At 43.9% G+C, this 27,018-nt stretch overlaps 1 protein-coding gene across 8 annotated transcripts in view; it reads right to left on the reverse strand.

Moving 5' to 3' along the window:
* CCDC57 (coiled-coil domain containing 57) overlaps window positions 1-27,018 on the reverse strand; it is a 146,697-nt gene that overhangs the window by 74,571 nt on the left and 45,108 nt on the right. For all 8 annotated transcript variants that reach the window (XM_044982979.1, XM_044982977.1, XM_044982978.1 and 5 more), the window contains exons 7-11: window positions 23,629-23,829; window positions 9,766-9,924; window positions 6,716-6,878; window positions 5,494-5,628; window positions 289-517 (exon numbers count right to left, since the gene is read on the reverse strand). In XM_044982979.1, coding sequence (XP_044838914.1) covers window positions 289-517; window positions 5,494-5,628; window positions 6,716-6,878; window positions 9,766-9,924; window positions 23,629-23,829 — 887 coding nt within the window. The remainder of the gene's footprint in view (window positions 1-288; window positions 518-5,493; window positions 5,629-6,715; window positions 6,879-9,765; window positions 9,925-23,628; window positions 23,830-27,018) is intronic.

Here is a 27,018-nt window from a genome sequence, read left to right on the forward strand (position 1 = left end):
GAATTTCCTTTTGAGTGATGAGTATTTAAAATACACCTCTCACAGGTAATGTGAAAAGGAAAAGAAAAATGTAAACTGTGATACTAAAATGTTTCAAAATATAGACAGATAATATTCATTAAAGGGATACATTTGAAAATATCATTTTTTCTTGTTTATAGCTATTATTTCTGTTAAATAAAGATGAAAGTACTATTCTAAGGCAAGAGCTGTGACTTAAGAGGAAAGTGTGAAATGCCATACAAAACTGCTACAGAGTAGCACTTTCAACCCAGTTCTCTATATTACCAGGAGTAAACATGACTGTAGCAGCCTTAGCATCAGTGGCAGTTTGCTGTGTGTATTGTATCTTTTCTTTCCTGGGGAACGAGGATGGTGTCTGATCACTGAGTCTCTCCATTTCTTTCCTCATTTCTGCAATAGCAACCCGCAGGGTGGTGTTCTGTTCCTTTAATCTTTGGATCTCTGTGGCAGAAAAATCTTTTCCAAGAACTCCTTTATTATCACCTAGAAACATCTGAAAAATAAAACAGTGACATCATGTTATTATCAGTGACAGAGTGTCTTCCAAATACAGCAAATAATAATCCGCTCAAGGTTAAAAAGTGTTAAGATCATATGGGAAGAGAACAGCTGAAAGAGGAAAATAATTAGGTAATTCTGGGAGTTACCTGAGAAAAAAGTACAACAGTTAGAACTGTGGTCAGATTTATTAAAATGACTGAAAGAAAAAGTAGATCAGTTTAACTGACAGAAATACACTTTCCCCTTCTCTATTCAATGGAGTTTTTATTTAAATAGGGTCAAATCAGAGACAAGAGAATGTTTTGCACAGATGGGTATAGTGTCTCTTGGAGGCAGAAAAGGAAAAATTACAAATGTAAACAGAAATGTAACACTGAAAATATCTCAGTAATAATTATTGGAGTCAACTTACAATGAGGGAAGAATAAAAGCAGCCATTATGAATGGAGAGTCAGGTGAGTTTCAGATATATATGGTGATGCAGTCTGCACTTTCTTATAAAGTTGCTGAAGTGACTCTATAAGAAAGGTTACACAGTAACTAGCTTTCCATCCTCAGCCCAGTTTTGTCCCCTCACCGTACTACTTCCTCAAAACAAATTCTTTCCACCTGAAATTTCTTGGGTAGAGAAATTTCTGCCAGAGGAGAATTTTTGAGAAAGTGTAAGAATAAATGTAACAAAATGCTTCGTTTAATTATGCTACTCTATTATATTTATAAGAAATGTTATGAGAATGTAAAATGTAAGTATTGAAGTTGAGGAGTGCTTGCATTTGGGTTTGTGGCTCATATGTGATGAATGGGAGGTGGTTTGCAGCAGAGGGTTTGTGATCCATATTAGAAATGTTGTGACACTGTGGTATGGCATTTTGGTAGTTGGGTATAAACAAGTTGTTGGATGGGCAAAGATGAGTATTGATGTGGGGCCAGAGTTAAGGCTGTTTGTATAACCTAAAGGGATAGATTCTCAGCAGCTGAAAACTGCCATAGATCTATTCACTTCAATGGAGCTATGACAATTTACACCAGCTGAGGATCTGCCCCTAGAATTTTATTCTTAATTTAGATTTCCAGGCTTTCAAATGTGCTTGTTGTTTTAAAATAGTAGAAATACTGTAATATTTTTTTCCTTCTTAATTGATATGTATTTGCAACCTTAACTCTATTTTCATGTATGTTGTGCCAGGGAATATATAAAAACTATATTATAGTATTTTCTTTTATCTAAAAATTCTGTATCCTAGCTCCAGAAAATAGTAGACCTGGTTAATACTGCTTTTTAATATATACACAGTTCTTCATGTTCTAGTCAAGGAGGACCTCATTTTCCTGGTTAACAAGTAGTGATGTGGTGCACCCTAGTGTCCAAATACATTCTTCACTTTCATCCTTCAGAAAGGCCTGTTATGAATACAGTTCTGCCAAAATCTCAATGGGGTGAAGCAACAGATATTAGCAAAATCAGAAATCTCCTGTCTAGCTCCAGGAAAGTGCTCACATTTCTCAGTGATTTACAAGTTGATTAGAAGGATTTAAACCTAAATCAGGGATCAGTAATACACATGGCAGAGGTGTCGAAAGTTACACATATAGCCAGAAAGTAGTGTTTAAGGATTCAACTATGCTTGGGATATATTTTCCTGTTCTACTGCACTGCAGTCCTTAACACAATATAAAATTTGAAAGTAGAAAAAAATGAAAGTCTAAAATTAATGCATAACTGAATGTATCTTAGAAATATGTATTATTAGGCTGATTCGTATTAGATGTTCAGCTACATTATGAAAAAAATATACTGGGGATATGGTTCTCCATTTTTCTTCAATATTCTAACAGACGACAAGTCTCTTCTCAACTTTCTAAATCCTACCTGCAGATTTCTTCACCACATGGTTTTTCATGTCCGATTTATTCTATTTTAATATTTACAGCACAATTTTAAGCACTGCTGAAAGACTCTTTATTGCCTGCTTCCCCATTTAGAGTACAGCAATCACAAAAATGTTTTCCTCTGGAATATTTTCAGATTTTAAAATTTTCCTTCTGCTCTCTCAATCTGGGATTCTTGACAGTCTCCCAAATTTTTATTCAGTCATAGGTGGCATAATTATGTAAATACATATGACAAGCCTGTCCCTTAACTGTTACTTGCAGCAGTGGGATGATATTTCTGTCTACCTCTTCACAATGAAACTTATAAAATAGTAATTTAATATTTCCAACAGAATTTAATTTCTTTCAGGTCTTTAGCACATGCTATTCAAAGGCAAAAATTATTCTCTGAACATTATAATTCCTTCCACTGTAATATTCAAACAAGAAGCCAAGTCTGTCTACACACAATTTATGTGCCTGCTTTCTATTTCTGGTCATATACGAGCTGGGCCAGAGCCAAGTATCTGTGGACTGCAAGCTTCAAGGACAGAAGACAGCAAGAATGATTTTGCAATACTAAAAGGCCACTTTACTTCAACAAGGGACGGGAAATATACAATCCTTCAAGGAAAGCCACAATGCCATATTAATATAAGATTAGAAGTACAGGATATGAGAAAGGGGCTGGGGAGGAGCCAACCACTTAATCTTTGTCCACAACAAATTTTAAAACCATATTACCACCTAATGAAAACACAAACTAACTTTCACTTATAATCTATTTTTCTAGCTAACTGCAGAAATAAATTGAGAAAAATAGTACATTCTTCCTAAGATCCTCAAAAGGAATGATTCCTCATAAAATTTTTGGTGGAGCTCAGAGGTCAGGGATACGAGCGGTAGAGCCCTCTAAATTGCAGTCTGGGGGCAAAAACCCCCAGTAGGAGAAAATACCTGCCATACCTCCATCATACCTGGTGCATGGGGTCGCAAGGCCACTCAAGGATAGAAAGTTTGCAGATGATACCAAGGTGGGAGGGGTTGCAAGTGCTTTGGAGAATAAGATTAAAATTCAAAATAATCTGGACAAATTGGACAATGATCTGATATCAATAGAATGAAATTCAATAAGGACAAAACGCAAAGTTATCTACTTAGGAAGGAACAATCAGTTGCACACATACAAAATGGGAAATGACTGCCTAGGAAGGAGTACTGTGGAAAGGGATCTGGGAGTCATAGTGGAGCACAAGCTAAATATGAGTCAACAGTGTAATATTGTTGCCAAAAAAGTAAACATCATTCTGCAGGAGTGTTATAAGCAAGACGCAAGTAGTAATTCTTTCATACTACTCCATGCTGATTAGGCCTCAACTGGAGTATTGTGTCCAATTCTGAGCGCCACCTATCAGGAAAGGTCTGGACAAATTGGAGAAAATCCAGAGGAGAACAACAAAAATGTCTAGAAAACAGGACCGATGAGGAAATATTGAAAAAAAAATTGGTTTGATTAGTCTGGAGAAGAGAAGACTGAGAGGGGACATGAAGTACAGAAAGAAGAGGGTGAAAAATTGTTCTCATTAGCCTCTGAGTATAGGACTAGAAGCAATTGGCTTAAATTGCAGCAAGGGAGGTGTAGGTTGGACATTAGGAAAGACTTTCTGTCAGGGTAGTTAAATACGGGAACAAATTGCCTAGGGAGGTTTTGGAATCTCCATCATTGGAGGTTTTTAAGAACAGGTTAGACAAACATCTGTCAGGAATGATCTAGTTATTACTTAGTCCTGCCTTGAGTGCATGGGACTAGACTATGACCTCTTGAGGTCCCTTCCAGTCCTATACTTCCATGATTCAGGGAAAACTCAGAGAATCATTCTTCCATGCATAAGTGCTGGGCTATATGGGCTCATGGGGAACCAGGCCCCAACAATATACTGGAAAGAAGGCCCAGCCCTACCAATGTTTAAGCCAAGAGTGCAACCAGAAGAGGGGATCCAGGTTACTTACTGGGACACACCAAATTTGAGTGGCATTGGGGGTATCTGAGCGGCACTGTGACCCCATGCACCAAGTATGCTGGAGGTATGGCAGGTATTTTTCTCTTATTTGGGGGGTTTTTGCCCCCCAGACTCCAATTATAGGAGGCGCTGTCCCTTGCACCCCTGACCTCTGGGCCTCACTAAAAATTTTACAAATGCAGCACCTGTGCGTCCATGTGATGGGATGACAACTATTGCCCTAAGTCCCACTGTGCTTAAGTACATTTGCAACTGAGCCCTATGTTTGCAAATTGGATTTCCTGCTGAGATGATTTAGTAAAATGGCAGCTCTTAATGGGAGACAGTAATTGAGATATTAAAACAGCAGCAGGCATTCTAAAAAGATTTTGCAATTTCATATAATTTTAAAATACTCATTTAAGACTAACGTAACCTTAAAATCTGCACTGTGACAATCCTGGAGCAGAACAGAGAATCACAATTCTGTCTTTGCTCCTCCTTTGCTTTGAGGAAGAAGAAAATTACTTTGCCCCTTTTCTTGGAGCAGTTTACCTCCCCTGTACACCTGGCATAATACTTTGGCCAGTGAGTGATTGGGGCAGTCAAGGCTCCTCCCCATCCCTGTCCACTTGTTCAAAGTAGTGGAAGAGTAGCCTCTTCTGTCCTTCCTATGGCCAGAATCTAAATCTGAGTAGGACCAAACAGGGGAGTAAGAGAGGGTCCACTGAATGACTGAATAAGGCCAATGATAATCTAGCCCTTCGTTACCTAAGCTGATCACATTAATCACTGCATTTTCCTTTAAAAGGATAATACCCCAAAATGAATTGTCGGGGTCTCTGACAGTCCTTTCCAGTGCATACATTACATCTGTTAAATGGAATATCTTCTATGGTATACATTGACCATAGGTACAGATACTTAACACATTTGTAAAGGCTAGTGTAAACACCCCTATACATTTGTTCCAGACTGGAAATGTTTGTACCTCAAATTAACATGCAATCAATTAACTTGAGGTATACAAATTTAGTGAAGACAAGCCCCACATAGCTGGCTGTATTGGAATGAATTCAACCAAGTGTTGTCTAACCTGTTTCTCTCCTTCAGGCAATATACCATGTTTCTGAAGTGCCTGCACTGCTTGGTCTCTTTCAAAGGTCAAAGCAGACAGGACTGTTTCCATTTCACACAGCTTCTGTTCCTTCTCTTGTAGCTGAGCTGTAACCTACAAAACACAAAAATTACTGTGTCTTAAGTACAGACAGTACAGAGCTATTAGAAGAGAGGAACAATGGTCTTCTGGTTCAATCACATGACAGGAAATCAAGAAACATGTGTTCTATTTCAGGCTCTGCCACAGACCTCCTGTGTGACCCTGAAAAAGTCACTTAATTTCCCTGTGCCTCAACTTCCTAACCTGTAAAAGTGACAATAATAATAATTTGCCTCCCAGACGTTCATTAATGTCTATAAAGCACTTGGGATACAGAGTGGTGTTCTAAAACACCAGGATTAAAGTTTACTTTTTAAAATAGTAAACAGGTCATTTCATTATACCCACATGGTTACTTGGCAATTGGCCACTGACAACCATCACCAGTACATTCTGTAAAATCTCTGAACAAGAAGAGCGTCTGCAATGTAGTCCACTCTACATGGGTCTACACTTTAAAACCATTCAGCGACTGAAGCTGGTGCAAAATCCAATGGCTTGCTTCATGAGCAGGGCATATTACTGGAAGAATATGACACCAGTGCTCTGGGATCTACACTGGCTCCCCATTGGTTTCCAGGTGGAGTTTATGTACCTGAGGAATCACTTCTCTTTCCGTGCCATACTGACACGGCTGGGGTGTTCAACCTGAACCCCTTTCATTAGAAAAGAGAAAAGGGTGGCTGGCAGTGTTCTCCATGAGGGCTCCGAGACCTAGGACTTGCTCCCTTCACTTGATCCAAAATATCCTGAATTTGGGTGACTTCCTGGAAACACTGAAAAATAAATCTGTTTGATAGGCTCTTGGGAGAATTCTGAGGGTAAGCTTCCCATAAATGATGAAGGAATAGAAAAGAGTATTTGTAGGTATCTGGCTGTCTGAATTCCTGTTGAAATGATTACTTTAATGCTACTGGGATTTTATTTATTGTTTTATTAATGATGTTAAGGTGCCTATAGCCTTGAACAGGGTATCTTTTTTATTATTTTAAATCCAAGTAAGTAGTCTGTAGAATAACAGAAATGTAAGGCTGGAAGGGACCTTGAGAGTGATGAAACCACTCAGTACAGACCAAAGTCAATTTGATCTAATAATGACCTGGTCCCTTGCTGTTGACAGGCTCTGTATTAGATCCTCTGATTTCTGATATTGATTTCTTTCAGCATTTTCACAGTGCCGCTGCCAGTCCAGTTCTGCTTGCACTTTAGCTCGTTCCAGAATCTGCTCTCGTTCTGCTGCCAGAGACAGTTGCTGCTTATACCTATGACACAGAGCACCAGTGTGAATTTTTTTTCCCCGTTCCCTGAATTTCTAGTTCAATTACTAAGAGACCATTGAACTGGAGAAACAACATAGTATGTCCAATACCTGAAGCTCTGGTGCTGAAGGGAGATTTTAATTACTGAAACATACAAAGGGTAATTAACTAACACTCTGAACTCTGTAGCGGGCAACTTGTTGTTTCAAAGAATGTGGAAGACAATCTGAAAAGAACAGGAGTACTTGTGGCACCTTACAGACTAACAAATTTATTTGAGCATAAGCTTTCATGGGCTACAGCCCACTTCATCAGATGCATGCAGTGGAAAATAGAGTAAGAAGACACACACACACACACACAGAACATAAAACAATGGTTGTTACCATACACACTCTAAGGAGAGTGATCAGTTAAGGTGAGCTATTACCAGCAGGAGAGAAAAAAATACTTTTTGTACTGGTAATCAAAATGGTCTATTTGCAGCAGTTGACAAGAAGTTGTGAGGAACGGGGAGGGGGGGGAGAGAAATAAACATGGGGAAATAGTTTAACTTTGTGTAACGACCCATCCACTCCCAGTCTTTATTTAAGCCTAATTTAAAGGTGTCCATTTTGCAAATTAATTCCAATTCAGCAGTCTCTCATTAGAGTCTGTTTTTGAAGGTTTTTTTGTTGTAATATTGCGACTTTTAGGTCTGTAATCAAGTGACCAGGGAGATTGAAGTGTTCTCCAACTGGTTTTTGAATGTTATAATTCTTGACGTCTGATTTGTGTCCATTTATTCTTTTATGTAGAGACTGTCTGGAAGAGTACCCAGAAGTCACCTACTACAGGACAGACCCAACAAAGAAAGTAACAGAACGCCACTAGCCGTCACCTTCAGCCCCCAACTAAAACTTCTCCAGCGCACCATCAAGGATCTACAACCTATCCTGAAGGACAATCCATCACTGTCACAGATCTTGGGAGACAGGCCAGTCCTTGCTTACAGACAGCCCCCTAACCTGAAGCAAATCCTCACCAGCAACCACAGACCACACAACAAAGACACTAACCCAGGAACCTATCCTTGCAACAAAGCCCATTGCCAACTCTGTCCACATATCTATTCAGGGGACACCATCATAGGACCTAATCACATCAGTCACACTATCATACATTAACTATACTCGTTCACCGGCATATCTACCAATGTGATATATGCCATCATGTGCCAGCAATGTCCCTCTGCCATGTACATTGGCCAAACCGGACAGTCTCTACGTAAAAGAATAAATGGACACAACTCAGACGTCAAGAATTAGAACATTCAAAAAACAGTCACACAAAAAAAACCCTTCAAAAACAGAGTCCAACGAGAAACTGCAGAACTGGAATTAATTTACAAAATGGACACCATTAAATTAGGCTTGAATAAAGACTGGGAGTGGATGAGTCATTACACAAACTAAACTATTTCCCCGTGCTAATTTCCCCCTACTGTTACTCACACATTCTTGTCAAGCTATTATCAGCAGGAGAAAAAAAGTTACCTTATTCGATTAGTCTCATTAGAGTTGGTATGGCAACACCCATTTTTTTTCATATTTTTTTCAATTTGTTAGTCTCTAAGGTGCCACAAGTATTCCTGTTCTTTTTGCGGATACAGACTAACACGGCTGCTACTCTGAAATCTGAGGAGAGGCAATTTTGGATTTTATATGTACTTGGAAGGGAACTAATTAGGGTATTGATAGTAAAGGAGGACTCTTGGAGTACATACCAATCAATCTGGTGAATTTACAAAACTGAGAAAGAAAAATATAAAGAAGTAGTTAGACAAAGGTATACCAATTCTATAAAGAAACAACTAGAGAAATGAAGGGAACTATTGGACAAGGTCCCATGAACAGAAGCATTAATGGGGAAAGTAGTAAGTGAAGGATGGAAGATCCTACAGGATATTGTACCACAAAGGAGGCAGAGGAAAGGCTAATATGTCATGAAAGAAGATAGTTATGTATACAGCTGAAATTAATACTGGGATTACACAAGAAATGGAAAAAGGGAGCGTAGAGATAAGGTAGGAGTATAGTGTTCATGGATAGTAAGTCAACTTGTAGAAATGAATTCAAAATGGCAAAAAAAATTGTTAGCTGAATGGGTAAATGAAATGCGAAGAAATTACAACCATGTAGGTTGTGTGAAATATAATACGACTCTGGTTAAACAAAGATGGAGATAACAGAGAAACTCCAGGATGATTGAAGTACTAATCAACTGTGATTTTTCTTCCATCTGTAATGCAACAGAAAAGTAGAATGAGACACTTTGAGAATGGAATATAATTGATGCTCAGGTTAACCAGGACACATGGTTGATAGGGGAAAGTAAAAGAATCAGACTTAAGGGTGGGATTTTCCAAAGCACTCAGCATTGACTAAATGCTGCTCCCACTGAAATCAACGCCAAAATTCTCATTGATTTAAATGGCACCAAGGGTAGGGTCCAATCACTTGGGGTATGTCTACACTGCAAGTGGGAGCAAGCCTTTCAGTTCAGATAGACAGACTTACACTCGTGGGGGCTTGAGCTAGTGTGCTAAAAATAGCAGTGTGGATGCTGTGGCTTGGGCTGCAGCTCAGGGTCTCAAGCCCATCTGATCCTCTGGGTTTGACCTGGGGTGGCCCGCTCATGTCTTTGCTGAAGCTGCAGCATCCACAGTGCTATTTTTAGGGTGCTAGCTTGAGTCCCCCCAGTGCAAGTCTGTCCACCTGGGCTGGAAGGCTCGCTCCCAGCTACAGTGAAGACACATCCTGAGAGCTTTTAAAATACCCACTCTAAATATTTATCCCTAAACAAAAATATTAAGGGGTCAAAGGTTTAGCAATCCCTTAGAATCCCTTACCTTTCTACATCCTGCTGGAATCTGGTCAATTCTGCCCTCAGCTTCATCTCCTCCTCATGCAATGACTGAATTTGAAGGTCTTTAGAAACAGTCTCTTTGGAGATCTGAGCTAGATGAGAATCCCAGATTGTTTTCAGTGTTGTTAGCTCTCCTTGAAGCCTATACAAAGTATATAAAAACATACTTCTACAAACAAAATCTTTCTTTTTAAGACAGCAAGCAAGTCTTATTCAAAGCAACTGATTCTATTAAATACATGTCTACTATTATCCTCCTAAAAGTTACATTTTGCAAATATACCAAAGCAATATTAATATTAATGATGATTTCTCTAAAAAACACAGAAATTAATAGAAGACTTTCAGTGAAGAGGACTGAGGACTGTTTTATGACAAATCTTTTTAAATATCACAGAAGCTCCTACTTTTTTGAGACAGAAATATGTGCTTGCAAATTGTGTACTATCATATGTGTAGAAAAATGGAGGCACCCTAGACAAAAAGGCTCATGTTGTTCCAGCTGCAGTCTTCCAGGCTAAGGGAAGCCTTAAAACAGGCTCCCTAGCCAAAGAGGCTCATTTCTAACATTAAGTTATTGTCTCCCTGAATTATCTCAGCTGTTATTTTCTCAATATCAGTCCACATTTCCAATATTCACACAGCTCAGAGTCCATATGAGGAGGTTGACAAGAAGTTCAAAAAGAGGAAAGGACGGTAAATCCTAGGCCAGCAGAAAAGACTCTGGTATTTACTTATCTTACCCTTTAAAGTGTTACTGTGGACACCAAGCCCACTTTCTTCCCTCCTACCTTTCTTCTATCCTATCTCCACAACCAATATTAAATTTATCCCCAACATTCACCAGGGGATATGCTACTTTTCAAGAAACAACATTCCAGTACAGTAGTTAAAGGGGATCAAAAGACCCTAGCATGTCTTAGGGATCTGGCACACAAGGGGCATGCCAAACCCAAAAGGCAAACACATCCAACACTCCCTGATCACCTCAATCCCAGACATGATGGGCACAAGAAAAAACTAACTCCTAGATGAGACCATCCATCTCTGTGACTTTACCTGTGACCATCTCTCTGGAGGAGGGACACCTGGAGCATACAATCTGAAACTCAGGTTCATGCTGGTTATATGCAAAGTAGTAACAGTTCTATTGATGACCCATCAACAACTTAATATCAGCCAAGACACGTGACCTCAATGACTGTCAGCAGAATTTGGCTGGATGATTGTGTCAGTCATGTGCTGCTCATCTCAGCCTGTCTGGTATTGGCATATCTCAAGCTCAGAGGGGAGAGGAAGTGGAATGACCACAGAATCATAAGACTGGAAAGGACCTCGAGAGGTCATCTAGTCCAGTCCCCTGCACTCATGGCAGGATTAAGTATTATTTAGCCCAGGGGTCAGCAACCTTTCAGAAGTGGTGTGCCGAGTCTTCATTTATTCACTCTAATTTAAGGTTTCGCGTGCCAGTAATACATTTTAACGTTTTTAGAAGGTCTCTCTCTATAAGTCTATAAACTATCGTTGTATGTAAAGTAAACACGTTTTTTAAAATGTTTAAGAAGCTTCATTTAAAATTATATTAAAATGCAGATCTTATCAGTTTAGTGTAGTGGTTCTTAACCTGGGGTGCACCCCCCCCCCCCCGGGGAAGGGCCGATACACCCTAGGCAAAACTTCCACCTTGTGCCCCCCTCCCCAAATCTCCCTTGCACATTGGTTCATTGAGAGGGAAATCCCAACGAGCCTTTATAGCTCCCAGGGGCCAGCCATGCCCAGGGGCTGCTCCCCAGACCAGGTTCCCCCCTCCCTGCCCCCTGAACTCCCTTGGAGGGTGCACAGCACCCCCGGGAGCCCTCCCCACCCCACCCCACCAGCCCCCACCCTGAGTCCACTCACTGGCTTTGCCGGACTTGGGCCGCTGCAGCAGCTCGGCAGGGAGGAGCCGCTTTCCGAAGGCACCAGAGAGCCAGAGCGTCCCGCTTGCGGCAGCAGTGAGCCCCCAGCCATGGAGGAGCCGGCGCGGTGCAGGGGGGCAGCAGCCCTGCAAAGGCGGTGGTGGCGCTAGCGGGGAGCAGCTGAGCCGCCCTCACCCCTCCTGCTCAGGCTGCGGCCTGGCGCCCCCCCAGAGGCTCCTGCAGGCTGCAGTGTATGTATGTGGGCACCAGCCTCCATGCACCCCCCAGCTCCCCCCTCGCCTAGAGTTACCATATTTCAACACTCAAAAAAGAAGTGAGAGCCCTGCCCTAGCCCTGCTGCCATCCACTCCCTCCCACTTCCCACCCAGACTGCCCCCGTCAGAACCCCCAACCCCACCCTGCTCCTTGTCCCCTGACTGCCCCCTTCTGAGACCCCCCCACACACACTAACTGCCCCCCTAGGACCCTACCCCCTACCCATCCCCTGACTGCCCCAAACCTTATCCACCCCCCCACCCCCAGACAGACCCTTGGGACTCCCACACCCCATCCAACCACTCCCCGCCCCCTGACACCCCCCCCAGAACTCCCGACCCATCCAATCCTCCCCCTGCTCCCTGACTGCCCCCGGGGCTCCCCTTACCATGCCCATGCCAGTCAGATGCTGGCTCCACGTGGAGTTTTGCCTCCACGTGGAGTGCTGAGGTAGCGGGAGGGGGGGAGCTGTGGGAGGGGCAGCAGCGGCTCACACTTCCAGGAGCCGCAGAACCTGAGTGCGGCAAGGGGGGAGCCAGAGGGTGCGCCTGCCCGGGCTGTGGCCTGGTGCCCTCCCCATGGGGCTCCTGCAGCGGATGCATGCAGGTGGCAGTCCCCGTGTGCCCCTCAGCTCCCCCCCTGCTGCGCTCGGGCTCTGCAGCTCCCAGGAGTGTGAGCCGCCACCCCTCCTGCAGCAGGCTCAGGGCCCCACGCCCCAGTGGCTCATGCTCCCAGGAGACACAGAACCCGAGCACGGTGAGGGGGCAGCCGGGGGTGCGCCTGCCGCCAGCCCGGGGTCCGGCCGCTGGCCACGCTCAGCCTCCTGCCAGCTGAACGAACGGAACCCCAGGCCAGCAGGACGCTGAGCAGGGCCGGTGGCTGGGACCCCGGCTGGCAGCCGCATGCCAAGCAAAATTGGCACGCGTGCCAAAGGTGGCATGTGTGCCATAGGTTGCCGACCCCTGATCTAAACCATCCCTGACAGGTGTTTGTCAAACCTGCTCTTAAAAAATCTCCAATGATAGAGATTCCACAACCTCCCTAGGCAATTTATTTCAGTGCTTAAAAATCCTGAAAGTTAGGAAGTTTTTCCTAATGTCCAACCTAAACCTCCTTTGCTGCAATTTAACCCCCTTGCTTCTTGTCCTATCCTCAGAGGTTAAGAACAATTTTTTCCTTCTTCCTTGTAACAACCTTTTATGTACTTGAAAGACTGTTGTCATGTCCCCTCTCAGTCTTCACTTTTCCAGACTAAAAAAACCCCATTTTTTATTTTCAATCTTACCTCATAGGTCATGTTTTCTAGACTTTTAATCATTTTTGTTGCTCTGCTCTGGTCTCTCTTCAATTTGTCCACATCCTTCCTGAAATGTGGCTCCCAGAACTGAACACACTACTCCAGTTGAGGCCTACTCAGTGCAGAGTAGAGTGGAAGAATTACTTCTCATGTTTTGCTTACAACAGTCTGGCTAATACATCCCAGAATGATGTTTGCTTTTTTTGCAACAGAGTTACACTGTTGATTCATATTTAGCTTGTGGTCCACTATGACCCCCAGATCTCTTTCTGCAATACTCCTTCCTAGGCAGTCATTTGTTTTTTTTACCCCTTTTATCCTTACCCAGAGACTTTCAACAAGTCTGTCTCCTATTTCCATCTCAACCTCAGTCCATTTTTAATATAAGGCAACACCTCCTCCCTTTTCCCCTCCCTGTCCTTCCTGAGCAAGCTGTACCCTTCTATACCAATATTCCAGTCATGCATATTATCCCACCAAGTCTCTGTAATGCCAACTATGTCACAGTTGTGTTTATTTACTAGCATTTCAAGTTCTTCCTGCTTATTCCCCATACTTCTCACATTAGTATACAGACATCTAAGATACTGATTTGATTTCCTGCCCCCTAGTTCTGTCTTGTCTGTCCCTTGTCCCTGCTATAACAACCAATGCCCCCCTCCCCCCAAATTATGACCCTTCACTCAGGTCTCCATGTTTTTGACTTACCTGTGGGCTTTGGTCACCTGCCCCCTTCGAACCTAGTTTAAAGCCCTCCTCACAAGGTTAGCCAGTCTGTACCCAAATATGCTCTTCCCTTTCCTCGACAGGTGGACCCCATCTGTTTCCCAGAAGAGCATCCCATAATCAAGGAAGCCGAAGCCCTTCTGGTGACACTATTCTCACAGCCAGACATTCACCTTCAGGATGCATCTGTCTCTGCCTGGGCCCCTACCCTTTACTGGAAGGATTGAAGAGAACACCATCTGCACTCCCACCTCCTTCACCCTTACTCTCAGAGTCACTTCTGATCTGGTTAGGGTCATAAATCTCAGTATCACTAGTGCCCACATGGATGAGTAGCATGGCGTAGTAGTCAGAGGGCCGGATAATCCTTGACAATCCCTCCGTAACATCGCAGATACAGGTCCCTGGCAGGCAGAACATCTCCCGGGATGCAATGTCAGGGCAACAGATGGGTGCCTCTGTCTCCCTCAGAAGAAAGTCACATTAATTGCATCTAACCTCAGGTGTAAGAGAAGACTGACCCTGAAGACTAAGGGCTGGTCTGCAATGAAAGCGTACATCGGCATAGCTAAGTCTCTTGGGGTGTGAAAAATCCACACCCTGGAGAGACATAGCTATGCCAACATATGCCCACGAAGAATCGTTCTGCCAACCTAGCTTCCATCAAACCCCTCCTATCACTGCAGTGAGTGTCCACACTGAAATGCCACAACAGCACAGCTGCAGCTGTAGTGTTTTTAAGTGTAGACCTAAATTCCCTCTAAGCTGAGTGGCCGCCCAGCAGTCTATCAAGTGCCTGCACTTCAGGTGCCTGTCCCGCCACTGCCGCACTGCTCCTGCCCTCTACCTTGGAGCTCCTAGCCAGCTTGCTGTGCAGAGTGTGGGAAGGAATGGGGAGGGGACATGACAGGGCTCAGAAGTAGGACGGAGCTTGCTGGCAGCTGCTGCATCTGAACTAGCAGGCTTCAGACTGGTGAGTGCTGATCTACTTAAAGGGGCAGCGTGTGTTTCTGTCACACACACACACAGTCTTTCACATCCAACTCCCAACACATACTTGTATTATTGTTGTTGCTGTTACTTCTTGATATTTCCTGCAATGCACATATGTTCTCTGTAATTTTATTCTTTCAAAGTGCAGTTGAGTGTTTTTCACTAGTCTACGCATTTCATAATTTTTATTTCTCTTTTACACTTAAATTTTATTCCTTGAGTAGTGAGTTCTAAAATGCCTAACCTGTCCTGGCTGGAGTAATTATCCCTATGGTAACTTAAAAAAAATTATATCTAGGTTTTTTGTTTTTACTGTGGTGCACATCTGCACATTACCTTGATAATTTGGTGCACATAACAAAATTCATTCTGCACATGAATGGAAAAAAAAATAGAGGGAACATTGGTGTAAACATAGCCTAATTAATTTAAATATACTTAGGTCTGGTCTATACTACAAACTTACGTTGCCGGAAGCCACCTTATGTTGATCTAATAATGTACGCGTCTACTCTACCAGGTCCCTTCCACGGACCTAACTCGCCTGTGACATCCACTTAATTACTCCACCTCCACAAGAGGTGTAGCACTTAATTCAATGCTGATGGGTTGATAGAGAGGCCGTTTAGATGCAGTGTTGAGTAAGTCAACTAAATTGGCCTTCAAGTGGTGTCATAAGAACAGCCACACTGGGTCAGACCAAAGGCCCAGTCTTCCGACAATGTCCAATGCCAGGTGCCCCAGAGGGAATGAACAGAACAGGGAATCATCAAGAGATCCATTCCCTGTCGCCAATTCCCAGCTTCTGGCAAACAGAGGCTAGGGACATCATCCCTGCTCATCCTGGCTAATACCTATTGATGAACCTATCCTCCATGAATTTATCTAGTTCTTTTGTTGAACTCTGTTATAGTCTTGGCCTTCACAACATCCTCTAGCAAAGAGTTCCACAGGTTGACTGTGCATTGTGTGAAGAAATACTTCCTTTTGTTTGTTTTAAACCTGCTGCCATTAATTTCATTTGGTGACCCCTAGTTCATGTATTATGAAAAGGAGTAAATAACACTTGCTTATTTACTTTCTTCACACCAGTCATGATTTTATAGACCTCAATCATATCTCCCCTTAGCCGTCTTTTTTCCAAGCTGAAAAGTCCCAGTCTTATTAATCTCTCCTCATATGGAAGCCGTTCCATAGCCCTAATCATTTTTGTTACCTTTTTCTGAACCTTTTCCAATTCCAATATATTTTTTAAGATGGGGCGACCACATCTGCACACAGTATTCAAGATGTGGGCGTACCAGGAATGTATACAGAGGCAATGATATTTTCTGTCTTCTTATATATCTCTTTCTTAATGATTCCCAGCGTTCTGTTTGCTTTTTTGACTATCCACAATAACACCAAGATCTCTTTCTTGAGTGGTAACAGCTAATTTAGACCCCATCATTTTATATGTATGGTTGGGATTAAGTTTTCCAATATGCATTACTTTGCATTTATCAACATTGAATTTCATCTGCCATTTTGTTGCCCAGTCACCCAGTTTTGAGAGACTCTTTTGTAGTCCTTTGCAGTCTGCCTGGGATTTAACTATTTTGAGTAGCTTTGTATCATCTGCAAATTTAGCCACCTCACTGTCAGGGGCGGCTCCAGGCCCCAGCATGCCAAGCACGTGCTTGGGGCGGCATGCCACGGGGGGCGCTCTGCCGGTCGCCAGGAGGGCGGCAGGCAGGGCTTCGGTGGAGCCGCGGGACCAGCGGACCCTCCGGAGGCACGCCTGCGGGAGGTCCACCGGAGCCGCGGGACCAGTGACCGGCAGAGCGCCCCCCGCAGCATGCCGCCCTGCTTGGGGCGGCGAAATGTCTAGGGCTGCCCCTGCTCACTGTTTACCCCTTTTTCCAGGTCATTTATGAATATACTGAATAGGACTAGTCCTAGTACAGACCCCTGGGGGACACCACTATTTACTTCTCTCTATTCTGAAAACTGACCATTTACTCCTACCCTTTGTTTCCTATCTTTTAACCAATTACTGATCCATAAGAGGACCTTCCCTGTTATCCCATGACAGCTTACTTTGCTTAAGAGCCTTTGGTGAGGGACCTTGTCAAAGGCTTTCTGAAAATCTAAGTGCACTATATCCACTGGATCCCCTTTGTTCACATGCTTGTTGACCGCACTCAAAGAATTCTAGTAGATTGATGAGGCATGATTTCCCTTTACAAAAACCATGTTGACTCTTCCCCCCCAAATTATGGTCATCTATGTGTCTGACAATTTTGTTCTTTACTAGACTTTCAACCAGTTTTCCTGGTACTGAAGTCAAGTTTACTGGCCTGCAATTGCTGGGATTACTCTGGAGCCCTTTTTAAAAATTGGCGTCACATTAGCTATTCTCCAGTCATTTAGAACAGAAGCTGATTTAAATGATAGTTTATAGACTACAATTAAAAGAACAAGGAGTACTTGTGGCACCTTAGAGACTAACAAATGTGTTTGGGCATAAGCTTTCATGGGATGCAAGCTTCATCAGATGCATGCACCATTAAATTAGGTTTGAATAAAGACTGGGAGTGGATGGGTCATTACACAATGTAAAAGCGATTTCCCCACGCTAATTTTCCCCTATTGTTACTCACACCTTCTTGTGAACGGTTTGAAATGGACCATCCTGATTATCACTACAAAAGTTTTTCTTCTCCTGCTGCTAATAGCCCACTTTAATTGATTAGTCTCATTAGAGTTGGTATGGCAACACCCATTTTTTTCACGTTCTCTGTGTGTGTGTGTATATATATATATCTTCCTACTGTATTTTCCACTGCATGCATCTGCTGAAGTGGGTTTTAGCCCACAAAAGCTTATGCCCAAATAAATGTGTTAGTCTCTAAGGTGCCATAAGTGCTCCTCGTTGTTTTTGCTGATACAGACTAACACGGCTACCCCTCTGACACCTGTCACCAGAGTGCAGTTAGTAGTTCTGCAATTTCACATTTGAGTTCCTTCAGAACTCTTGGGTGAATACCATCTGGTCCTGGTGACTTATTGCTGTATAGTTTATAAATCTGTTCTAAAACCTCCTCTAATGACACCTCAATCTGGGACAGTTCCTCAGATTTGTCATCTAAAAAGAATGGCTCAGGTTTGGGAATCTCCTTCACATCTTCAACCATGAAGACCAATGCAAAGAATTCATTTAGTTTCTCCGCAATGGCCTTATCGTCCTCGAGTGCTCCTTTAGCATCTTGATTGTCCAGTGCCCCCACTGGTTGTTTAGCAGGCTTCCTGCTTCCAATGTACTTAAAAAAATTATTGCTATTACTTTTTGAGTCTTTGGTTAGCTATTCTTCAAATTCTTTTTTGGCCTTCCTAATTATATTTTTACACTTCATTTGCCAGAGTTTATGCTCCTTTCTATTTTCCTCACTATGATTTAACTTCCACTTTCTAAAGGATGCCTTTTTGCCTCTCACTGCTTCTTTTACTTTGTTGTTTAGCCTTAGTATCTTTCTTTTGGTTCTCTTACTAAGTTTTTTTTTTAATTTGGGGTATACATTTAAGTTGAGCCTCTATTATGGTGTCTTTAAAAAGTTCCCATGCAGCTTGCAGGGATTTTACTTTTGGTGCTGTACCTTTTAATTTCTGTTTAACTAACCTCCCCATTTTTGTGTAGTTCCCCTTTCTGAAATTAAATGTTACAGTGTTAGGCCACTGTGGTGTTTTCCCCACCACAGGGATGTTAAATTTAATTATATTATGGTCACTATAATCAAGCGGTCCAGCTATATTCATCTCTTGGACCTTATCCTGTGCTCCACGTAGGACTAAATAAAAAATTGCCTCTCCTCTTGTGGGTTCCAGGACTAGCTGCTCCAAAAAGCAGTCATTTAAGATGTCAAGAAACTTTCTCTCTGCATCCCGTCCTGAGGTGACATGCACCCAGTCAAAATGGGGATATTTGAAATCCCCCATTATTATTATTATTGAGTTTATTTTTGTAGCCTCTCTAATCTCCCTGAGCATTTCACAATCACTATCACCATCCTGGTCAGGTGGTTGTGAATATATCCCTACTGTTATAGTCTTATTCTTTGAGAATTATTATCCATAGAGATTCTATGGTGTAGTTTGGTTCATTAAAGATTTTTACTTTGTTTGATTCTATGCATTCTTTCACATATAGTGCCTCTCCCTCACCAGCACGACCTGTTCTGTCCTTCTGATATATTTTGTACCTTAGTATTACTGTGTCTCGTTGATTATCCTCATTTCACCAAGTTTCTGTGATGCCTATTATATCAATATCCTCATTTAATGCAAGGCACTCTAGTTCACCCATCTTCTTTATTTAGACTTCTAGCCTTGATAAGCACTTTAAAAAAAGTGTCACTTTAGCTGTCTGCCATTACATGATGTAATTGAATGAGACTTTTTTTCAATTTGACTGTTTCTCATCACCTCCTACATGTATTTTATCATCTTCCATCCTCTCCTCATTAGGACATAGGGAATCTCCATTTATAGATCCTCCCCTAAAAGATGTCCAAACCACATGCTCCTCCACACCTGTCGACTTTCCCCCAGCCCTTAGTTTAAAATTAAAAAGGCCGCAGAGCAGTTTTTAAGTGCCAGCAATCTGGTTCCATTTTGGTTTAGGTGGAGCCCATTCTTTCTGTATAGGCTCCCTATTTCCCAAAAGTTTCCCCAGTTCCTAATAAATCTAAACCCCTCCTCCTTATACCATTGTCTCATCCACACACTGAAACCCTGCAGTTCTCCCTGTCTAACTGGTCCTGCGCATGGAACTGGAAGCATTTCAGAGAATACTAACGTAGAGGTCCTGGACTTCAATCTCTTATCTAGCAGCCTAAATTTGGCCTCCAGGATCTCTCTCCTACCCTTCCCTATGTCATTGGTACCTACATGTACCATGACAACTGGCTCCACCCCAGAACTACACATAAGTCTATGTTGACGTCTCGAAAGATTATGTCCCACACATCAGAGGCAGATTAGGGGTTTATGGGGCCCTGTACCAGAGCACATGAGGGCCTCTCCCCACCCCTTCTGCCTGAAGTCCCCCCGCATCCGCTCTAGTACTCCTGTCGGGGAGCTGGGTCAGGGTGTGGGGGCTTCCTCTGCTCCCTGACAAGAATACTGGGGGGCAGGGCGGGTGAAGCAGGGCAAGCCCCAGTACCCTGACCTGCACCCTGGCAGGAGTACCAGGCGGACAAAGCAGGTCGGGGTGCCCATTTTTCCAGGGACCCCCACAATTGGCATGGGCCCTGTAGCAGGGTGAACCCCTGCTCCGGCCCTGAAGGGGTTAAAAACAGCCCTGGGAAGGGGCCGAGGCTTGAGAAAGCAGCTTTTAAGCTGGGCTGATGGGGAAGTGGCTGAAGCTGGGCCACGCCCCAATCAGGCCCAGCTGGCCCCTATAAGAGGCTATGAGCCAGAAGCCCAAGCAGACAGTCTCTCTCTAGCTGTAGAGGGAGATGGGCCTGGCTGCAGGGAACTGGACATAAGGTACCTGAGTGAAGCAGGGCTGGGGAAAGGCAGAGGAGCTGGGGAGCTCTAGCCTGGAAAGCCCCAGGCTGCGGCCTAGCATTGGGCTAATAGGTACTGGGGTTGCAGAGGGCAGCCCAGGGGTAGGCCAAGGCAGCAGGCCCAAACCCAACCTTGCCAGTGATGAGTAGGCTGATACTGCAGTCTGCCCCAGGGTGTGGGGTTAGACAGTGACTGGCAGTAGCCATATACTGAGGCAAGGTGGGGATAGAGGGTGTGGGTTCCCTGGGGAGGGGAGACCCAGAGAGAAAGGGGTTACTGCCAGGGGGCAGCACCCCATGTAAAAGGGCACCGGGTCCAGGGAGGGACACAGGGGCCAGAGGACAGGCGGATCACCGGCCTGCAGAGGGCGCTCCAGAGCTGGAATGGAGCTAATTCCCAGGAGTCACCAGCAGGAGGCGCCGCAGGGGTGAGTCGGCCCGTTTACAGGCCCCATTGGCCCAGTGGCTAATCTGTCACTGCCCACAATGCTCCACTATGATCATTTTCAACTCCACTGCACAGCAGCCAGATACACAGGAAACAGTCCCTCCCCTGTTAAAGCCATGGGAACTTTTGAATTCTCATTTCCTGTTTGATAAGAGTGGAGAACTCACCAATCCAGCTAATCATGGCAACCTGATGCCCCAAATGTGCTCCAGACTGGAGTGCACAGGAGGTGGTGGATTTAATTGGTTTGAGGGGAGAAGAGTCTGTGCAGGCATAGCTCTGATCCTGCCAAAGAAACACAGACATCTACAAAAAGATTGCTTGGGGTATGGAGGAAGAAGGGCTACCCCAGGGGCACGCAGCAGTGCCATGTGAAAAATCAAAGAAATTCGGCAGGCTTACCAGAAGACAAGGGAGGCAAACAGTCATTTTGGTTCTGCACCACAGATATACTGCTTCTACAATGATTCTGAGTCCTGGGCAACCTCAGGCAACAAGGAGAACATTTTGGATGAGTAAGAGGAGGAGGAGGATACTGGGAGGCAGGCGAGTGGTGACTCCATTCTCCTTGAGAGGCAGGAGCTATTTTTAACCACGGACCCCAGCCATTCGCAGGACAGCATGGCTCTCTCTGGATGGAGAGCTGAAAAAAGTCATGATGGGAGCATGCACCAACACCCAGTGCTGAGACCAGGGTGAGGACCTGAGGACTAAATGGGCATATTTGGTGCATATCCCAAGTTCTCAATCACTGACACTGGGGAGAGCAGAAAGAAAATACCCACTGAGATGAACAAATGAACAAAGAAGTTCACGTCTCAGAGCTATCATTTTAGGCGATGGAGGCTTACATTGTGGGGCAATCAGAGGTAAGCATTGACCTTTCAATACTGAATGAGAGATGATAGGTAGGGTGCCTAACTGAAGGAGGCTGCATCTGGGCTCTGCAGACTCTGCAGCTGAACACCACGTCCTGGGTCCTAATGCCAGTCCTTCTCCCCTTCTGTGTGCTGGGAGCCCTCCTGTTTTCTGTGCAACAGTAAATGCCTGTTATGGGACTAGGTAAGGTGGGTCAGGGGAAATGCGGGAAGGGTGGTCGAGGGGATGGGAGAAGAGGCAGTGGGGAAAGAAGAGGGTGGAATAGGGCAGAGGGAAAGGAATGTGGGAGTGAGGGGAGGGGGATGGGATGGGGAAGAAAAGGGTATAGGGGAATCACAGGGAGGGGAAGCGGGAGCCCAGCATGTGGCATCCCCTCAGCAGCAGCAGCTGGGGCTCCCCCATTAAGCAGGCCATCGAACCCTCATCTTGACAAGCCCTACACCTGGACCCCCCTGACAAGCCTGCCACACCCAGACCCCCACCCTCTGAGCCCCAACCAGTGAACCTGGACACCCACTCCATCAAGCTCCAATCCTCTAGCACCTGGAATCCCCCACTGAGACCTCCACACCAAGACCCCCACACTGAGCCTCATCTCCCCACACCCAGACCCTCCCATCCTGAGCCCCAACCACCTTCACCTGGATCCCCTACAGAGTCCCATTGCCCCTGCACCCAGAACCCCCCCTTTGAGCCCCTGTGCATCCAGATCTCCCACTGAGCTGCCAGCACCCTCAATGCAGCCAGTGGCCTGTGCTCCCCACTGCAATGCTGGAGCCACATTTATTTACTGACAAATAAAATTTGCTGAAATTTTAAAATATTTGGTGCATTATTATTATTTTGGTGCAGAATTCCCTCAGGAATAATTCTATGTACACATAACTATATGTGCTGGAACTACGGGTGCTTCTGCAACCTCTGGCTTGAAGTGGTTTCCATCAGATACAGGGTTTACAGTTTGGTTCTATGGCTCTCAGCACCCTCACTATACAAATTGTTTAAGCACACCTGCATATAACTCAGCAATGTAAAGTATCCTGCAGAGTCACACCTTGTTGACTAGACACTTTTGTGCAATGAATGAGAAAAGGGTCCTCCAGAGACCTGCCTTATTTAATGTGGCACTTTTAATATGGTAAGCAGCAAGGGAGGACTCCCTCAGAGTCTCTGCTCATTCTCTCTTCATTTAGCTGCTTCAATAAAAGAAGGAAATCCTTCATGTTTTAAAAGTACCATACTAAATGTAACAAAACATTCTTGCGGACACATGCACAATGCAGCCATTTTGGCATTATAATGCTGGAAAAAATATTACTAAAAATACAAACAAAAAACCCAAAATCCTAAAGCCCCTTATTGTTTTTAAAAATATTAGTTCACATGAGAATAGTACAGTTTCTAAACTTATAATTTAGCCAAAACAAAACAGATTTTACCAGACTATAAACGTGCAACCTAAGGACTATATCCATGCCATATTTGAACTTTAACAACCTCTCACTTTCAACAATAGAGAGGTTAAAAAAAATCTTAAATTTTTATGTTGGTAGTAGCAAAAATACATTTCCCACTGGTTCTACTCTCAAACATTTTTCTTCCAAAATTCTCTAAATACTCACCTTTGGTCAGATACCACACCTGGTATTTAAAGCAATCTTAATTAAACAATTGTACACTTTTTGATTCATACAAGAAATGAAACACTGCTCATGTAAGATAGAATTCAAACTATCTTCACTTGTATTTCACTGAACTAAGATGAATCAAATCACTCACTCACTTTTCAATAACAGTGTCTTTCTCTTTCAGACAATCTGCATGCCTCCATTCCCTTCTACGTAGCTCCATTTCCAGAGTTTCATGACTTATTTGCAGTTCTCTTATCTGATTTTCCCCCTTCTGTATTTGGTCAGCATGGACTTCTTTCACTGAAGCCAGTACTGCATCCTTTTCCTTGGCAAAACGATCTAGCATCTCATGTCTAGAAACACAAATATGCAAAATAAGGCCATTGTTTGTTTGGGTTTTTCCTTCAAGTCCAAGATTTAAAATGAAGACACATACCCCTAACTGATACCAAGTACAGAGTAAACTTGTGTGTATCAGTGGGACTGACAAATATTTGTGTCATTTCTGTTTGCAAAGATCTGGAGAACTAAAAAGTCAAAGCTCTCAGAACAAGTACTAAAACCATTAGAGTCAAACTCATCTATCCATGGGACAGATTAAATTTCTTCAACAAAGAATGATACTATTCAAAGGAGCCAAGCAATCTGGAGTAAAATGACAAAAATATATTATCATTTTAATGAATTTAGCAGCCATTCGGCAAAGCACTTAAGCATGTGCTTACCTTTAAGTATGTAAAATAGCCCATTTGACAACAGTGGGACCACTCGTGCTTAAAAGTTAAGCATATATTTAAATGCTTTATTGAATCAAGGCATTAAACTTCAACAACATTAACAAAACTGTAACTTTCTTAATACGCTTTCTTAATTGACTGACAATATGCTTTGTTAACGCAGAGTTAAGGTTGCCCTGGGTGTCTTGTGACCTTCTGGAAGGTCAAATTCAGTTACACTCAGACCTCTAAAAACTAGGTACAAGTCCACACAACCTTAACTTTTCCCTCTTTGAGCAATGACCCAATAAAGCCACCTACTCACACTCTGTTTTTTAAGACAGTGCAGAAGACTAAGGGAACAGGGCACAAGGTCATTGTAGGACAGGATCTAATGCTTTCTTTTTGCAAAAGCAAAACTTCTGCTTAGGGTGAGCTGTACTTAACAGGAGCTACCTACACCTGTTCACTCAAATACTGAGACAACTCCACAGAAACACCACCATACATGCTAAGTTTCCAGCCTCTTCATCCTTATGCACAGGATACCATCTAACATGATACTTTCACTTACCCATCATTAAGCCCACAGACCACTCTCATATCTCACCTTGCTGCTGACTATCCCCATGGCAAGAAGACTCCTGGGCACCGCTAATGATACACGTCACACAGCTCAGTGCTGACATGAAGCTAAGTGCATTCTTCAACATACACACTCACCTCCTTCCTTTCATCACACACAAGGGGAGAGGGGCTCAGACCATTCGAAGGGCAAGGCCTCCCCGATTGCTTCATATCACAATCGCAGCTCTGCCAACCTTCTCCAACTAGTCCTTCTGCCATTCAATACAGTTACAGCTGACAGTGAATGCAACTGTAGTGGATGCAGATATTTCCAAGTTACAGAGCTGGGAATAGAGCCCAGATCTTCTCAGTCCCAGTACAGAGTTCTTTTTGCTAGGCCACATGGCAGCTAAGTTATTCTTAAGTGCTCCTCCTCTCATTGTCGATTTTGCTAGTTTAATGGGGATAATGGTCCTGCTTTGAAATGTTTGACTTGTGTAGTTGCTGACAGGACCTGTGACAAAATGACAGACATGGTCTGTGCCAAAATCTTGCAATTTTATTACATGTTAGTTACAGTAACTTTAAGCACTCAAGAGAAAACTGGTGTCCCTCTTTCCTTTGCTACTGCCTCCTTCACCCCCTCTGCAACATACAGCTCCAGTGAACATTTCCAGCTCAGCTTCTCTTTCCCATCCCATTAAGCCTACATCAATTTAGAAAACATTAGCATGTAAAAAGGTGCCCCTTGCTGTCTGGCACTCTGCTGCTGCATACACATATCACAGGCAGCAGCTTACTGGAGGGTTGCACACTTCCTCAGTTGTGTAGGCTGAGCTGCACACTGAACCAGACCCCATGTGCTCACTGCACACCCCCAGTTGGGCCCCCCCTTTTCCACCAGTCTCCCCCTCCTCCAAGCCAGAGCCCCTCCCCCAACTCTGGCTAGCCTCTGAATCCCATCCAGTGGTGGCATGTACCTTAACTTTGTACTTCCTGGTTTTTCTGAGGTTTAATATTTGGTTACCTTAAATTCTTCATTCCCTTGTGTTCACAAGTTTAATTTTTCATTATCTTCAGGGCTCCCACTCCCAGATCCAAGTTCATGTGGGGAGGTAGGAAGAGCAGCTCAGACCCTGAAAGGGGCAGGGCCCCTCCAGATCCTCACTTATACATGGGAGTTCTAAGCTCCTTTCCCTGCCCCCTTATGGATACATGGCTCCCCAAATCCTGGTATACATGGGGGGATAGGGAGAGAACTCAGACTTCCTCCAGAGGAACAGGGGTCCCCCACACCTAGCTCCCACATGGGGCCCAGGGAGAGAGATTCAGACTCCCGACAAACAAGCAGGGCCCTCCTATATCCCAGCATATACAAAGGGAGAGAACATGAGGCTCACAGGATCCCTGCCCCAATCCCTCCCACTCCTCTTAATCCCACCACCCTCAAACTGAGCTAAACCCTCCCAACCCCACTCTTTTCCCCTTTGATCAGTGCTCTCTAAGCTGTGCAGCCACCCAAGAGTCAATCAAGTGCCATGCACTTGATTAGAAGAGCCCCCCTCCCCCTTCTGCTCTGCAGCCACATTGCTTCTGCCCTTTGCCTTGGAGCCCCTGGCCAGCTGCTCCTGGAACTCTCCTGCTTTCTGTGCAGAGTGGAAGGGGGTAGCTGCTGATGTCAGGGTATCCCCCCCCTCCTCCCCACCCATGTACCCCATCTCCACAGAGAGGAGGAGGGTCCAGGAGCAGGACAGAGCTGCTGGCAGTTGCTGTGTTCTAAAAGAGCCTTCTGGTGAATGCCTTAAAGAGACAGTGCACGGTCTCTCAGACTTCCCCAGCAGAGCGCGCACACACACGCACACACACACACACACACTTTTGTTTGTTGGTTACTTCTTGGTAGTTCCTGCAATGCACATATATATTCTCCGTAATTTTATTCTTTCAAAGTGCTGTTATTTTAGATTTGACTGTTCTATGCATTTCATTAGTTTATTGCTCTCTTATGTTTAAATTTAATTCTCTGAGTAATGAGTTCTAAAATGCCTAACCTGTCCTAGCTGGAGTAATTATCCCTATGGTAAAGAGATATCATATCTAGGTTTTTTGTTTCTAATGGTGGCACAAATCTGCACATTACCTCGATATTGGTGCACATAAAATTCATTCTGCACATGGATAAAAAAAATTACAGGGAACATTACCTACGACCCATCTCCATTCATCCCCTTCCCCATCCTCAATCCCCATTCCCCTCCC

Source organism: Mauremys mutica, chromosome 12 (genome assembly GCF_020497125.1).
Source record: "Mauremys mutica isolate MM-2020 ecotype Southern chromosome 12, ASM2049712v1, whole genome shotgun sequence".
Lineage (NCBI taxonomy): Eukaryota > Metazoa > Chordata > Testudines > Geoemydidae > Mauremys > Mauremys mutica.